This window comes from Nelumbo nucifera, chromosome 2 (assembly GCF_055504915.1).
Source record: "Nelumbo nucifera cultivar China Antique chromosome 2, China Antique-T2T, whole genome shotgun sequence".
NCBI lineage: Eukaryota > Viridiplantae > Streptophyta > Magnoliopsida > Proteales > Nelumbonaceae > Nelumbo > Nelumbo nucifera.
The window spans coordinates 72,788,285-72,804,344 of record NC_142650.1 but is presented as its reverse complement, the minus strand read 5'-3'; the positions used below and the strand labels follow the sequence as shown (position 1 = coordinate 72,804,344).

The 16,060-nt window shown below is 37.5% G+C and overlaps 1 protein-coding gene across 2 annotated transcripts in view; it reads left to right on the top strand.

The window, feature by feature from the left end:
• The window catches only part of MOS4 (modifier of snc1,4), a 33,632-nt gene extending 21,294 nt beyond the window's left edge, over positions 1-12,338 (top strand). Inside the window, exons 4-7 of one of the 2 annotated variants that reach the window (XR_736340.3) lie at positions 4,894-4,963; positions 5,046-5,182; positions 10,225-10,283; positions 11,815-12,338. Coding sequence is in view for 1 of the 2 variants with exons in the window: in XM_010268394.3 (XP_010266696.1) it covers positions 4,894-4,963; positions 5,046-5,179; positions 10,225-10,282 (262 nt within the window). In the remaining variant the exon portion in view is untranslated. The remainder of the gene's footprint in view (positions 1-4,893; positions 4,964-5,045; positions 5,183-10,224; positions 10,284-11,814) is intronic. The other variant, XM_010268394.3, reaches the window with a different exon arrangement.
• The last annotated feature ends 3,722 nt before the right edge of the window (positions 12,339-16,060 follow it).

Below are 16,060 nucleotides of genomic sequence, written 5' to 3'. Positions count from 1 at the left end.
AATTGGCCTTTGGATTATCTTGGGCTTCCATTAGGGGGAACCCACGATTAGAGGTTTTTTGGAAACCGGTGTAGAGAGATTCACTAAAAGGCTGTCACTATTGAAAAAGGAATTACATTTTATTGGGAGGGAGGATAACATTGATTAGGGTAGCCTTAGCTAACCTACCCATGTACTACCTTTCCACCCTTAGAATTCCAATTAAAGTGGCGGATCAATTAGAGAAAATTAGGAGGGATTTCCTTTGGAAACTAGGGGATGAGAAGAGGGACCATTTGGTGAAGTGGGAGTAGGGCTGCAAGTTGGGCCGGGTTAGGTTGGGTTGAGGCCAACCCTAGCCCAACCCTAAGTTCTAAACCCCCAATCCTAACCCTAACCAACTTGACCTTCAAACCGACCTACCCAACCCTAGCCCTAGCCCTAACTAAATTCCTTCAACCCTAACCCAACCCAACCCAACCCAAAGTCAACTTCGGGTTGGGTTGGGCTCGGGTTTGGTCCAGCCCAACTTTCTTCCCATCCCATATAATCTTGTAGAACTTCTTAATATCATATCTTAAAAAAAAAGTGTTTGAGATGACTATAGTTTATTATGAGTTATGACTTATAATAGATCTTTTATGGGCAACAAGCTGTGTGGTAAAACATAGAAGAGATGAAGAATAAAATATTCAAAAACATAAAATATGTTATTAAGGTTTTAGTATTTCTAATTAGGATTAAGTGAAGTGATTATGGGGCTATGCAATTATCATGCATATAAACAAGTCAATACATGATATATCATATATATAATATATTTATATATGATATGTACTATAGAGTCGGGGTTAACCCTAACCCAACCCAAAGTAAAGTCAGGTTCATAAGTTTCAACCCTAACCCTAACCCGAGCATCAACCTGACCCAACCCAACCCGACATTTTCGGGTTGGGTCAGGATTGGGTTCGGGCCAACCCGACCCAAGTTGCAGCCTTAAGTGGGAGCAAGTTAGTAATCCAAAGGAGCAGGGAGGATTGGGAATAGGGAACCTAATTTGTAGAAATACTGTACTCTTAGGGAAATGTCTATGGAGGTTTCCTTTGGAAGGTGACACACTTTGGCATAAGGTAATTGAAAGCATTCATGGAAATCAATACAGAAGATATACCCAACTTTCATTAATTTCATTAGATATGATGTGGGTTGTGGGACCGAAATATTGTTTTGGGAAGACCTATGGCTGGCTGAAATCCCCCTTCAATTTGCTTTTCCAAGTCTTTTCTCATTGCCTAATTACAAACAACAGCCTATACCGAGATTTGCCACCTTCTCTTCTTCAAGGGTGAGTTGGCGTTTTGTCTTTAGAAGGGGTCCAAGGGATAATGCATGTGAGGCACTTATTCAACTCATCAACTGTTGGACAAACTTCAGCTAACTTTTCTGGATCAATCAGTGGAGGACACTAGAGTTTGGTGTAGTACACCCAATGGGGTTTTTACTTGTGCTTCTTTCCTTAATTCTCTCTTGCAGCCCAATAATATGGGTGAGAATTTCCATGTGAGAGATTTGGAGCAAGTCTATCCCACCTAAAATTCAGGCTCTATGTTAGGAAGTCTGTTGTGGAAAGGAAAACACTAGTGATATACTTCAAAAAAGAAGGTCAAACAAAATCTTATTGCTTCACATGTGCTTCCTTTGCCTTGCAAGTGGTGAATTCTTATCTCATTTATTGCTTTCTTGCCTTTTTGTGCTGTGTGTTTGGGACCTCTGTTGTTCTCTTTTTGGTTGCAGGTGGTCTTCTCCATAGGATGTAGCAAGCCTTTTTAGCCCAAGTTTCCTAAAGCAACCAAAGAAGAGAGGAAGAACTATGTGGAAAGCAATTAGGGCTGCAGCAGTGTGGACTATTTGGGAGGATTTTCAATGAGAAGAGTAGATCAAAAGAGGAATTGTTTGAAGCCATAAAAATCAGAACTGCACATTGGATAAAGACACTTGATCTATTCAAAGAATTCTCAGTGAATGAAGTGGAGTGGCATCTTCACCCAAAGAAAAGAAAAAGGCGTTTATGGAGTTGTGTCCCCCAACAGCTAATAAAATAAATATAAATTTTGATGGTAGTTCCATGGGAAGCACGGGAATGACTGGTATTGGAGGATATTTAGGGATTGCACAGGAAAAGTATTGGGTATTTCCTCAGAACCTCTGGGGTTGGGAGATTCACTAAAGGCTGAACTAATGACATTACTATAAGGGTTAAGAATTGCTAAAGAATAAGATCTCAGCCTTTGGAAGTAGAGGGAGACTCAAAGCTGATAATTTCTTGGGCCAAAAGCAAGCAGCTTGTGCCATGGATCTATAGGCATGAATTTAGGGAAATTGAGAGCATCACACAATAGCTGAACATAACTTTCAAGTGGATCAGAAGGACAGCAAATGGAATGGCTGACACTCTCGCAAAGCAAGGGGTATATAGGCAGCAATTGTTTTGGGCACCATTGTAAATCTTGTATCTTTGATAGGATTGGAATGAATCTTTATGTGTGAATACACCCTGTCATTGTAATATCCAGATTATCATTTTAATATAATCCAATTTTCTTTCTGATAAAAAAGAAGATCATTTGTTCAAGAAGAATTTGGTTCTGGAGTTGGAAAGAATTAACGAGATTAGAGACTGTTTGGAATGTATGATGGATTTTCTAGCAGTTAGGAGGTTCAAACATCAAAGAAAGCATCATCTAGTTCTGGTGTCAAGTGTTTTTTTCTAGACTAAAAGGAGGGTTATTTGGGACTGGACCAAGTAAAAAAAATATTGAAACACAAGAAGGGTCAAAAGTGAAAGTAGAATATTCTGTTTTTTGTTGTTTCTTTGGATGTGTGAAGGGAGTTTCTTCTTGGTTGTTTTCTATGTGTTGTTGTAAGAGGTCTAGTTGTGAAGAGCTCGATTTTTCTGGTCAGTTTGTTTTTTTCTTTTTTTTTTTGCTTTTTTTCTGGTTTGGGTCTCTGGGTCCAAGGTGGGGAGTGTGGTTTTGATTTTGGGTTTTTTTGGTTGGTGATCTTATTGAGATGTTGGGGTTTTGATTGTTTTCTTTTCTTTTCCCTCTCATGTGACTTCTGGTCATCTTTCTTGTCTCTCTTATTTAAGCTTAATTAATTTTATTTTATTACCAAAAGAAAGTACAAGGGCAAAATAGGTAAAAAGATAATATAAGAAGATTCTAAAAAATGGAGGTCCAAAACACTATAAATAGGGCCCCATACCCATATGGGGACCCATGATTTAGAGACCCATTAAGAAAATGAATCCATTGTCACCATGTCCACAAACCCATTATGGAAGGGAGAAACCCAGGTTTTCTCTTTCCTCCTACATTCCTCCTTCACTCTCTTCTCTGAAAATCACTGATATAGCAACCATTGACCTCTCCCACCACCGTTCTCCTTCGAACTTTCAGAGTCAGACCACCACCATTGCCTCATTGGAGTCAACCATCTTACACCATCTTGGATGCTCCCATCAAAGTTCAGTTTAACAAAATCCTCAGGAGGAGGGTTCCAAACTTCACCATAACTCTTCTTTGAGGAGGAACTACTAACCACTGTTAACTAGTTCCTTCAGAAGTCATCAAAAGAAAAAAGACTGAACAGATTTGTTGTTCTCAGCCAGTGTATTGCCCTTGTCAAAATGCAGTCCTTGACCTCTGAAAGGCTTCTCTCCTTATTGTAGAAAATTCTAGTATTCCTTTCTTCCCAAATTGTCCATAGGGAAGCTGCCCTAATACACCTCCACATCAACCTTCCTCTTTTTGATTGCCGAACAAGGGCTGAGTGTTCAAACAACTAAGAAACTTCTGTTGGAAAAAACCACCTGCAACCAAAGAGTGCAGAAATCCAAAAGCAGATAGCTGTAGCAAAGGGGCAGGATAAAAGCAAGTGGTAACAGTTCTCATTTGAGTGACATTTCCACCAACATTGACATTTTAAACCTTGCATCTACTTATATGGACTTGGACATTTCTTTGTGGCTTAGCAATTCCCATTTGAGTTGTCACTAATCACCTACTTATTAACCCCTTCAATGGTTTCTTTATTAGCAAGAAATAATGGGTTTACACCTCATGGTCGTAGCTAGTTGTCACCTCCTTAGAGCTTTCTTAATTACTAAAACCTTGAGCACAATTAGATAACTGTTGAGACGTCTATGCCCTACTAATGTAGTATTTAGAAGTGCAAAGTCTGATATCTCTGAAGTCTTAGGTCTTATTTGGATAAAAGCTTATTTTATGTTTAAACAGTCTGTCTGAACTTTGAACTCTGATTGAACTGTCATATTTGAGTTGTTGATTGGGATGGGTATTGCTGTTTGTTCATTTTAAATATGGGTACAAAGGGAATTCTTGTCATTATGATGGTTTTTAAATGTTAAAAGAGTGAAGTATATACTTATCTGTGCGACTAATAAGTCCGATTACTGTTAATAGAAAATTCAAATATATGTCGGACTTTCAGAGGTGCAAACTGGAAGGGCAATTACTGATGCTTATCCTATTAGCTTAAGACATAAGTGGTAATATTTTGGATATCCAGAAAAAAGGAAGAAAAAAGAAGGCAAAGGATGTATATATTTTGCTTTTCATGAACTCCATATTAACAGTCAATGGCAAAAATGGGGCAAATTAACTTTTGAATTGATATTTCTGAGCATGTTGGATGTGACATGATTCCCTTTGTCTTGACTCTTCCACTATACCATTTGATTCTCCTTCAACTGTAACTCACTTTCATCCAAAAAACTCACATTGCAATTTTATGTTCAGAGCTCCTAATGCAACTTCAAATATTGTACTTTCTCATATTGTCCACTTGTCATGTTAAGTTTTTGTTGACCTCCAATGTTGTGATCTTTTTCAGGATGAAAGCAACCACTCAGCAATATGAAGATAGAATTGAAATTGTGAATCGAGAACGGAACTATCATCAAGTAAGGAGGCTTAAGGCCTATAATCAATTCCTTACATTGTAATGTATGCCCTTATAGTAAATAATTTTCTGGATGTGAACAGCAAAACACTGCAGTCGAGCTTAATGCCTTGTCTACACAATGGAAGGAACTCTGTAAGAAAAACATAGAGATTCAAGCAGCATGTGTTAGTATTGAAAATCAGATCGAAGAACTAAAGAGAGAAGCTGTAGAGAGGTGGTATATTGTTTCATTTAATGTTCTTTTTTTTTTTGATTGGCAATATAAACTTCATTAATTAAGAGAAAAGAATTTACAACTTTTGGGTTGCCTCATCTACCCTTTTTGTGATTTCAGTCTAACCCAGGAAAAATGTTCTCGAAGTTTACAACTGAGCCTAGAAACATTGTGCCCTATTAATCCCTTGTTTTGCTAATGGATCAGCCAAACAGTTGGCTGTTCTTGGGATCCACTGAACTGACAAACACATGTTCCTCGACAGTCTTCTCCACTTTTTGATTTCATTTCTGAAGTACCATGGGGTTTTTTCATTCTTTTTCAGCCAGCTTATCATTAGTTTAGAATCTCCTTCAACTATCAGCGTTCTCACCCCCATTTGTGCTGATTTTTGCAACTTAAACATTGCTGCACTCAATTCTGCCATTGTGGAATATCCTGTTCCAATATGGCTTGACAACATACCTACAATTTCCCCACTTTAATTTTGAGGAACTCCTCCAATTCCAGAAGGGCTTGGATTCCAAAGCTGCTACCATCAAAGTTTAGTTTAAGGAGGCCTAATTCAGGAGGAGCCTAGTCCCTTAAAGTTACTCTTTTTAGAGGTTGATGAGGTCACAATTGTACCCCAATTCCTGTTCAATGTTTTGAAAATTGTAATTGCATCATAAATCATAGAGAAAGTTGAATCAAATTGTGAATCGTATGATTATTTCTATTTTTTACAAACTTGTCAAAAAAATATAGATATATTAAAAGGCTAAATATATAGGAAAGTGACTTTACCCTATTTTTAATCTATATCTACCATATATGTACTTAAAACAATAGAATTTACCAAAAAAACAATAGAATTACCACTTACATAATAGAAAACCTAAGATGATGTAATCAAGTTTGACTTAAAAATCAAACAAATCTACATATAATGGCTTTTTTAACCTACATATATAGAAAATAAATTCAATTTCTAATCTTAAATAACGTAAATTAATCATTTTCTAGGAAGGGCTTTAAAAATATCTCACTTGGCAAAACTAAATATAAAGAAAGAAAAAACAAAGTAGAGAACTAATTCTTAATTATTTAAATTGTTGTGAATCGTAGAAATCGTAAGATTTATGAATCAAATCATAGAATTCAAACAAAAATCAGGAGATTTTTGTAGAAAATAATTCCAACATAAGATTCGTATCGAAACCGTTGGAATTCTTGATTCAAATTGTGAATCCTTTCATCAATTGTAAGATTTTGACAACATTGTTCCTGATTACATCATCAAAGATGAGATCTGAAAATACACTCAAGGATTTAACCCAATGTGCCACTTTTATCATAATCCTTTCTATCACAGCTTCCTTGCTTCTTCTCCTCCTAGAGTGTCCAAATCACTGCTGCCTGAATTCTTAAAGTTTTAAAAAAATTGTTTATTTTTTCTTAAAAATATCTGTAATAGATCCAAACCTTTCTACCCCATTTCTCTCCAAACCCAACCTCATCAACTCCCTATCTCATTTTCTTGTTCAACTTGGTCCCCCCAAAAGAAAATTCCTGGCTCTGCCTCTACGGTTGAGGAAAGGAGGCAGAACAATATTACCTGGATTCTGGGATTGTAGGAGCAAGGAGGGACTTACTGAACTTGTTGAGAAGTTCTCAAATAATCCTGGGAAGTAGGTTACTAGAAGTTCTCAAATGGATCGGATCAGATTCGAATAAGGCTATATCCGAATCCGATCTGATAATATGAACAATAGATCCGATCGGATCTCACAAACATTGATTTGAATTCGAATCCGATGAGGAAGTCGGATATTCAGATCTGATCAGATCCAATTTAATTTTTTTGAAAAAATAATAAATTGTTAAAAGAAAATAAAATATAACAATTTAAATAAAGAAAAACAAAAAATACAAGTATCTTTCAACTATTTTCATATATATATGTTTTTTGTAAAAAATAAATAATATAACAAATTTACAAAAATGCAATATAAATAACATATTTATAAATAAATTAACATATATATGTGTGTTATATGTTTATATAAATAAATAAATAACATAAATATATTAGATTGGTTCCTCTTGGATCGGATGGGGGGTGATGAGTTGATTCAAATATGATCCAATTTCTGTTCAGATCCTATTATCCGCTCTGATCCAAAGATCCAAAATGGGGATATCTGAATCCGAAAAAATAGGATCAGATCATGATCCGATTCATTTGCACCCCTACTAATGGATATCCAACCATCAAAGTGTAGGGATTCCTGTTCTGAATTAACCAAAGGCCACTATCTACTTAATTTAACCTCGTGGCCATACACACAAACAGAATCCAGCTGAAGCAATGCCGAAGTTGTTCCTCAAACTCTGCAAAGCCTATATCTTGAAACTCATTTAAAGGTCTCAGGGATATCCAAATTGAGGAGTGGAGGTTGGCCATAAGCCGTTGTTCAATTTCAGACCACTCTGAATTGGTCTTCTTCTCACCCGGTTCCCATAAGAAATCCCTCATTACTTTCTCTAATTTTTTAACTATTGCTTGAGGCATGTAGAATACCTATAGGTAATAGATCGGAAGGTTTGCTAGAGTCGACTTAATAAGGGTTCTCTTCAACATTGTCAGCTTCTTTTCAAACCTCTCCACTACCGGATTGCAAAAGGCTAGGGATCTAGGGTTTGCTCTAAGAGGGAGTCCTAAGTATTTCAATGGCCAGTTGGCCACTTGCTTCATAGACAACCTAACTCCCCCACCCATTCCCCTTCCACACCATCACTCTCACAAAATATAATGATATCATCTGCGAATTGAAGGTGTGATACCACCACTTTATCTCTTCCTATTCTCCAACTCCTCAACAGTCCCGCTTCATCAGCTTTCAAAATCAATTTGCTAAAGACCTCTGCTATGATAGTGAAGAGAAAGGGGTGAAGGGGATCCTCTTGCCTCACCCCTCTTGAAGCACCAAAGAAATCCTTAAACACCCCATGTATCACAACTGAGAAATGACAAGATTGCAGAGAACCTCTAATCCATTTGCACCATTGTGCACGGAAACTACACCTTCTCAAAGCATCAATTAAAAACTCCCAATCCACATAATTATAGGCTTTCTCCAAATCTAACTTGCAAACAATACCCTTTCTCCCTGATTTCTTGAATTCCTCCACACATTCATTGCGATAATCATTGATCTGAAATTTGTCTTTCATGAATGAAAGCTCCTTGAAACTGAGAGAAAATTGATTGGAGAACTTTTCTTAACCAAAGGGAGAGAACCTTGGCTAAAATTTTATATCGACTTGTTACTACACTGATTAGCCTAAAGTCCTTTGGATGACAGGCACCAGATTTCTTAGGGATTAGAACAATGAAAGTGGCATTTACTCCCCTACTAATGATTCCTCTATGATAGGATTCCTCAAAGACTTTCATTGCATCCTCTTTTATCCACTCTCAACAGTCTTGATAGAAAGCCAAATTGAAACCATCAGATCTAGATGCCTTAGAATGATCATAGTAAAAATTGCCTCTTTTATCCCTTCCAATTCAAATCTTCTCTCTAGATCCCTGCTCAGTATGCCATCCAGGGAAGGCCACTTTACACCCTCCAATTTCCATTTCTCTACCCCTGTCCTTTCTATAACTTGATTTAAAACGATCCACTAGGGCCTTTGCTATTTCTTCCTAGTGTATAACTGTACCCTCCAATACCAGCAGATAAATGAAGTTCTTTTCTCTTTCCATTTGCAACGGTATGAAAGAAATGTGTATTCCCATCCCCCTCTTTGATTCATCTCTCTCGTGACTTTTGTTTCTAAAGTCATTTTCTCTCTCATTTAGGTGGCTTCTAACTCTTTTTTTCATTCTTGCCCTCTCCTCCTTATTTCTTACCTCCATATGTCCCTGTACTTCTTTTCTATTAATTACTTCAATCTGACTATCAAGCTTGATTTCCTTTCAAATTCTGAAGCTTCTTATTCAATTTGGTTCCTTCCTAATCAGCTTGGGGACTATCCTGCTCCCACCACTCTTTAATCTTATGTACAAGCTCCGGGACAGTTAGCCACATATTCTAAACCTGAAGGGCCTCGGTCCTCCATTTAATTTTTGGCTGGGGAAAATAGGCCAATGATCCAAGGTGAGCATAGGCAGAGTTCTACCTATCAAGTTCTCCAATGGGCCTCCCGATCTTGGGAAACAAGAAATCTATCCAACTTTAAGCAGATGGGGTTCTCTTGACAATTGGACCAAGTGAACTTAGGTTGTCTAGTCTCAATTTCCTTAAGCCCAAAGGTTTTTATAAAAACATTGAACTTTTTCATGCTTGTGGTGATCCTCTGTCTTGGATTCTTAGACTCTTCAGTATTTCTAATCACGTTAAAATCCCCTCCCAAACACCAAGGTCCTTGCCAGAGCCCTTTAATGTCTGCCAATTCTTTCCATAGTTCATATTTTTCCCTGTACAAATTGGCCCCATAAATGTCATGACCCACACAAAATTGTCATTCACACTTTGCAGATTAACAGACAGAGAGTTTGCCTATGAACTCCTCTAAGCATTCCACTGATTCCATAAGGTGACTATCCCCACCAGAGGGAGCCTGGGCCCATAAATATAAGGTGACTATCCCCAGGAAGGAGCCTGGGCCCAACCGATACTCCTGCCGCCCCAAATGCTTCTCACCCATCTTCTGTCAAGTTCCTGTACTTTTGATTCTTGTATCAATAAAACCTCCAAATTTTCTCTCCTCATTATTTCTTTAATAATTCTTCTTTTATTTGCACTACCCAGGCCTCTAACATTCCTACTTGGAATCTTCATTCTACCTCCAAAAACTCACAATCCCTACTTCTGATCCTTTCTACCTATTCCCTTTTCTCGCACTTCTCTCCTGGCTCCCTACCCTTACCCCAATCGACTTTGAGGTTTTCCACCTATCTCACCTTCCTTTCCTTTTATCCCACCTGTGTCACCTATCTTCTTTTCTTCTTTTGGATTTAGTTTATTAGCATGGAACTAATATGTTTATGATGACAGAGGCTGGAACTTGGAGGCTAACATGGAGATTGATTCTTTGATGCATCCAGAACAATAAGGTATGCCTTTTCTTGTGAAATATATTGAAGTTGTAGAAATGGATCACCTATCACTTTTGGAATCTTAGACGTGCACACTCTAAAATATGATAGGAAAATTTCAGAGATGCAACATGACTTGGAAATTAGATTAAAATGGAAATACAACTTCAAATGAAATCAACATGTGACAATCATTGTCTATTAGAGGATTTTGTTTTGAATGGTTGTCAGCACTTCAGCTGGTTGGTAGGAGACTCGAGGACTTATTAATTAGCTCAGGACTGGGAGTGAGGGGCCTTGGCAGTACAGATATATAATGAGAGAAGCTAGGCATCTTTTCAGGGTATTGGAATAAAAATTCCATAGGATTCATAGAGAAAGTAACTGTTTAGCAGAAGGGCTAACTAAACAAGGGGCCAACAGATCTCAAATGTGCTTGGGGATTATCTCAGGGAGGGAAGAATGTCATGTAATTCATGAGTTAGTGAATTGTGGGTTGGATAGCTTTGATAGCCTAAACCAAGGGGTACAGATTTTTAACTGACTCTCAAAACGTTGACTGGGTATGAACCAGATAGTAGTTTTTGCAATCATCTTTCAAGGATTGATATAGAATTTCTGTTGACTGTACTTGCACAAACCTGGATATAGCTTACTCTGTTAAGATCATGTTTCCATGAATTCTTGAATTAACTTTTGAGATATATGTATTGCACTGGTGGTACTGCTGATATTTTTAATTTGAAATTTCCTCAATTATAAATATACAAAAAGGGGGATATTATGTGGCATTGCACTTGAGGAGCAGTTTTCCTCGATGGAAAAAAGTGTGCTGCCAGAAAGACATCATACGGGAAGGGCTTTGACGGAAAAACTTTGGCTGTTGTGGCCAACAGCCTATGCTGTTGAGAACGTTTTTGGGAATGCTACATTACCATAGAGTGGGGTAAAATAGTAATTACCCTTATTTCTTTTTAACCACAAACATAGATATGGGTGTGAATTGATGAACGCGTCCAGCCTAAAAATGTTCTCAATAGCATAGGCTGTTGGCCCCCCAAAGCCAAAGTTAACTCGGCTTTGACCAATCAAACCCCAGAAAAACTTTGCTGTCGAGGCCTACAGCCTATGCTGTTGAGAGCATTTCTGGGAATGCCACGTTACCCTGAGAGTGGGTAAATTAGTAATTGCCTCCTATTATATTTTGACCAAAATGAAAGACATGGGCGTGAATAGGTAAACGTGCCCACCCTAAAATTGCTCTCAACAGCATAAGCTGTTGCTCCCAACAGCCAAAGTTATCTCTCAAACCCCAAGTGTTTGATACATGTCACCTGATTGATTACCACTTTTACCGGTTGATTGGTTACAAATTTTTCCAGTATCATGTCTTCCCAACATCATAGCCTAACCCTTAATATATGTACTTGCACTGCACAGAATGCTCGAAGGATTTCCGTTCTCTTTCTGTTCTGTGGAAAGTTCAATTTTTATAGGGCTAATAGTATTAATACTGAAAATTTATTCTCGTCTTCGATTTAACTTGCAGGAGTTGGTAGTCTATACACTAATTGTGTTCGGATTCCTTTGGAAGACCAGATTTAAAGCTGAATGTTACCACAACAAAAGGAGAGGCGGGACAACCTTAACAAAATGTGACATTGGTGGTGCATTGTTGGTCGAACTAGGAATTGCTATCCTTCTGAGATCTTACCCTTTCTCAGTTGTTGACGACACGAGTTCCCTTCCTCTTCGTATTTCGTTGTGATAGACTGGCATTTGTGGAGTTCACTCCCTTGGTTTACGTCTTAATGGTAGATAAAATTCCGGTACCCCAATATATTGACTGATAAGGGAAAAACTGTGGTAACGCTCAAGTTTAACCTAATGCAGAAGCACATCTGTTTGCAACTGTAAGGGTCTCTGATTGTTTATTTCTATTCCTTTAGTTTTGGTCTTTTTGATAGTCGAGGGCCTCTTTGAATTTGTTCTAGTTATTTTTGTATTTCTTTTGTTTGTGGCACGCCATACATTTGAAATTTTAAATAGAGAATAGAAGACTTACTGATCAAAGGCTAATTGCTAAGCTTGAATTGATTGATTGCACAATACAGTGTTTTGAATGCTGCAAGACTATGACCCTACTAAAACCCGGAATGCTCAATGGGTCATGGTTTTATTAGTTAACCGGGTGGTTAGCCCGTTCAACTATTGAAAACCGTCATTTTACTGATAATGGTTCCTGGTTTTCATGGTCCAATCGTCTGGTCTGATCCGGGTCTTACAGCACTTGCACAATAGCTTGTTTTATTATTGTGATTTTTACTGGATTAGGCCTTGGCAATTTGAGTTTTGAATAACCCATCGGACTAACAAAAGGAAAAAGGAATTGAAATATATATATATATATATATATATAATCGAGACTTATTCTTTTTATGTTTGAGATTTCAGCTTGATAGTCTAATATGCCATTTTTAAATCAAGTATTTTTCCCCCCTTGTGGGCGCTCTGTATGTTAGAAAAAAAAAAGGAATTTAAAATCGTGGATGACAGGTTAATAGATAGAGCCGTATGTACTCTGAAAAGATAATGTATATGTTTGGTTTGTTAGATGGGTCATTTATTGCTTCTAACGTTTATTTGTACAATCTTATTTAAAACTTTTAAACTTTATTTGTAAAATCTTGTTTATTGCTTCACACTTTTAAACGTTTTTTTGTTTGGTTGGGTGTTACTTCAAACGTATCTTGCTTTTCATGGCAGATTAACACTTATAGAATATGCCACATCAGTGTTATGTTTTAAGAAATGCTGGGGTTTTAGCAAGGGTCAAAATTGTCACGTATCATCCTGTATCATGTAATGTATCATATCGGGGCCTGACCCGATATGTCCCCTCATGGTTTAGGGGGTAGCTGGGACTTAAACCGACCCTTGAGTCGGTTTTGAAAAAAAAAAGCAATAAAACACAAAAAAACACCGCATATCAGCCTGTATCGATATTTAGAACCTTGGGTGTTAGGGGAAACGAGAATTTAATGGTTCCCCAAGTGCCCTATGCACATAAATCAAAACATTTCAGTTTCTTAGTGTTTATTTGATAAATAATGAAAACAAGTAGTGGTTTCATATGCAACAAATGCCAATACCTATGTGGTGCTGATGTGGTGATGTTTTTTCAATAAATGCCCACGGAACCAAACACCCTCAATATCCACAGCAAGGGTTTGATTGATATCACACAGGAAACATTAATGAAGCAAGGTGGGGTATAATGCTAATATGGACAAGTGATTAACATTCAGGCCTGTCCATGGTGGGGTTAACTTTGGTTGTTTGGGGCCAATAGCCTTTCTTGTTGAGAGAGTTTCTGGGTTGGACATGTTCACGGCAGTTCACCAATTCACGGCTATGCTTTTGTTTTTACTCAAAATAAATCAGAAGGCAATTACTAATTTGCCCACTCTCATTGTAACATGCCCAACCCAGAAACTCTCTCAACAGGAAAGGCTGTTGGGCCCCAACAGCCAAAGTTTTTCCGTCCATGGTGACCCATAAAAATGTCGATAAGGAGCATAGATGGAGTACATTGCAGGAAAGAATCCCAATTGTTCTAATGGACAAGTTTTAAAATATCAATACTATACATCCATTCCAAGATGTGTGGTATCCAGAGCGACTAACATGATTCACAGGTGGAATGGTTCACCCATTCCTTCTGTTCGTATCAGTCGGTATTGGTTGGTTTTGACATTGATCAACTCACTAGTTACACCATAAGTATAGAGCAATGAATTTGTTTCCTATGTACTATTAGTAATGCAAAAGAAGCACCTATGGAAGCAAAATTCAGTCAAAACCAACACTTGTAGTAGTTCTTCCATTCTGGGGGGCATTCTAGAGGAAGTGCAACAAAGGATGGTAAGGCAACAACAACATCAACATCCCATCTCCCCCCTCACATAGAGGGAGGTAAGTGACAATGATTAAATTCTAAGGCTGTGTTTGGTTTGAAGGAAAAAGTAGGAAAATGAAGGAAAATGCAGCAAAACCTTTGCGAACCTTGTATAGGTTTCCCTACGTTGCAAACCTTTATCTTTAAACCAAACATAACCTAAAGGAAATTGCCTTGCTCACGCATCGCCTCATGTAGTACGTAATGTTTCTTAAACAATCTTATCTCACAGCCACTATAACACTATTTATCACAATCACCATATTCAGTTTACTTGTAGTTCTAAGCTAAGCTACTATAATTAATATATTATGGTCTCCCTTTCAATAATCTCCTACCAACATTCAAAAGTAGCTACTGTATTTTATTTCTCCCCTTACCTTTACTTTGTTTACATAGCATGCATCGTACACAACAATATTGGGTATTCCATTACAAGCACAAAACACAACTGCAATAGAAACCAAAAACCAAAATCAATAGGCAAACGGAACAAATTCTTGTAGACCCAGAAACAAAGACTCTAGAGTACGTAGATGAAATTGATGTTGCACTGAAGCAATTGTAAAAAGAGAATGAGGCAATGGAAGAGGAGGTGGAAGAAATAAATGTGTTAAATGCCCTAGACGAGAAAAGACCACTATTCATCTCGGAAAACCTAGAGATGGAGGAGAAAGAAAATCTAATAACATTACTCAAAGGTAATAAGCCACCATACACAATCTTATAAATTCATGAACCAATAGTTTTTGATGTTTTTACCTAGTCATACTATGAAGTTCTGAGGCTAAACCTCACTTTAGTCTGCCATGATCACTTACACATATAGATCCCAAAGCAAAGCCAATCAAACAAGGAACAATAATTTTCAAGCTTAAAATCAAAATTAAAATCAAAATAAATGAGGAAGTAGAGAAACTTGTACAAGTTGGGTTCATAAACCAATATCTCACCTAAAGAGGCTCACGAACATGGTACTAGTTAAGAAGAATGACTAGCTCTGGTTAGTATAAGACCCTTTAAACGCTATAAACCACAACTTAAACCCCAAACATTGATGACATATACTTCACCATACTTAGGTGTAGCATAGACTTCAAAGACCTCAACAAAGCCTGCTCTAACAATGAGTTCCCATTGCCCAACATGAAAACTTTGATTGACTCCACAACAAGACATGAGATCTTTTACTTCTATTATGATTCGGCCTACCTTGAGTTCTGTTAGTCTGATAATAGCCAAGAAGAGAGAAGAAAGAAGAAAGAAAGAGAGAGAGAAAGGAGGAGGAAAGGAGAGAAGAAAAGTCTGGTTCGAATGAGAAAAAAATTACCTCTCTCATTCGACCAGATATGTTTTATATTACTAACATAATAGAAAAGACACATGTGCCCCTACTTAAGTGAGGGACACTAGTTCTAACATAATATTACACATCAACAACCTCAACATAAGTATAAAGATAGAAATACCCCTTCATATTCGACACTAACACTACTCCTCAAGCTGGTGAGTATATATCATATAATCCCAGCTTGTTACATATATAGTCCACTCTTCCCCAACTCAACCCTTTAGTAAATAAGGTTGCCCACTGGTTCCCTGTGTTAACATATGCAGTGTCTATCACTCCACTCAACACCTTTTCTCTCACAAAGTGACAATCAACCTCTATATGCTTGGTTCTTTCATGAAACATCGGATTAGAAGAAATATGAGCTACAACTTGATTGTCACAATAGGGCTTCATTGGAGTGTTAATATTATATCCTATCTCCTATAGAAGGTTCCTTATCCACACTATGTGCCATAGCTCTATATTCTGCCTTTGCACTACATC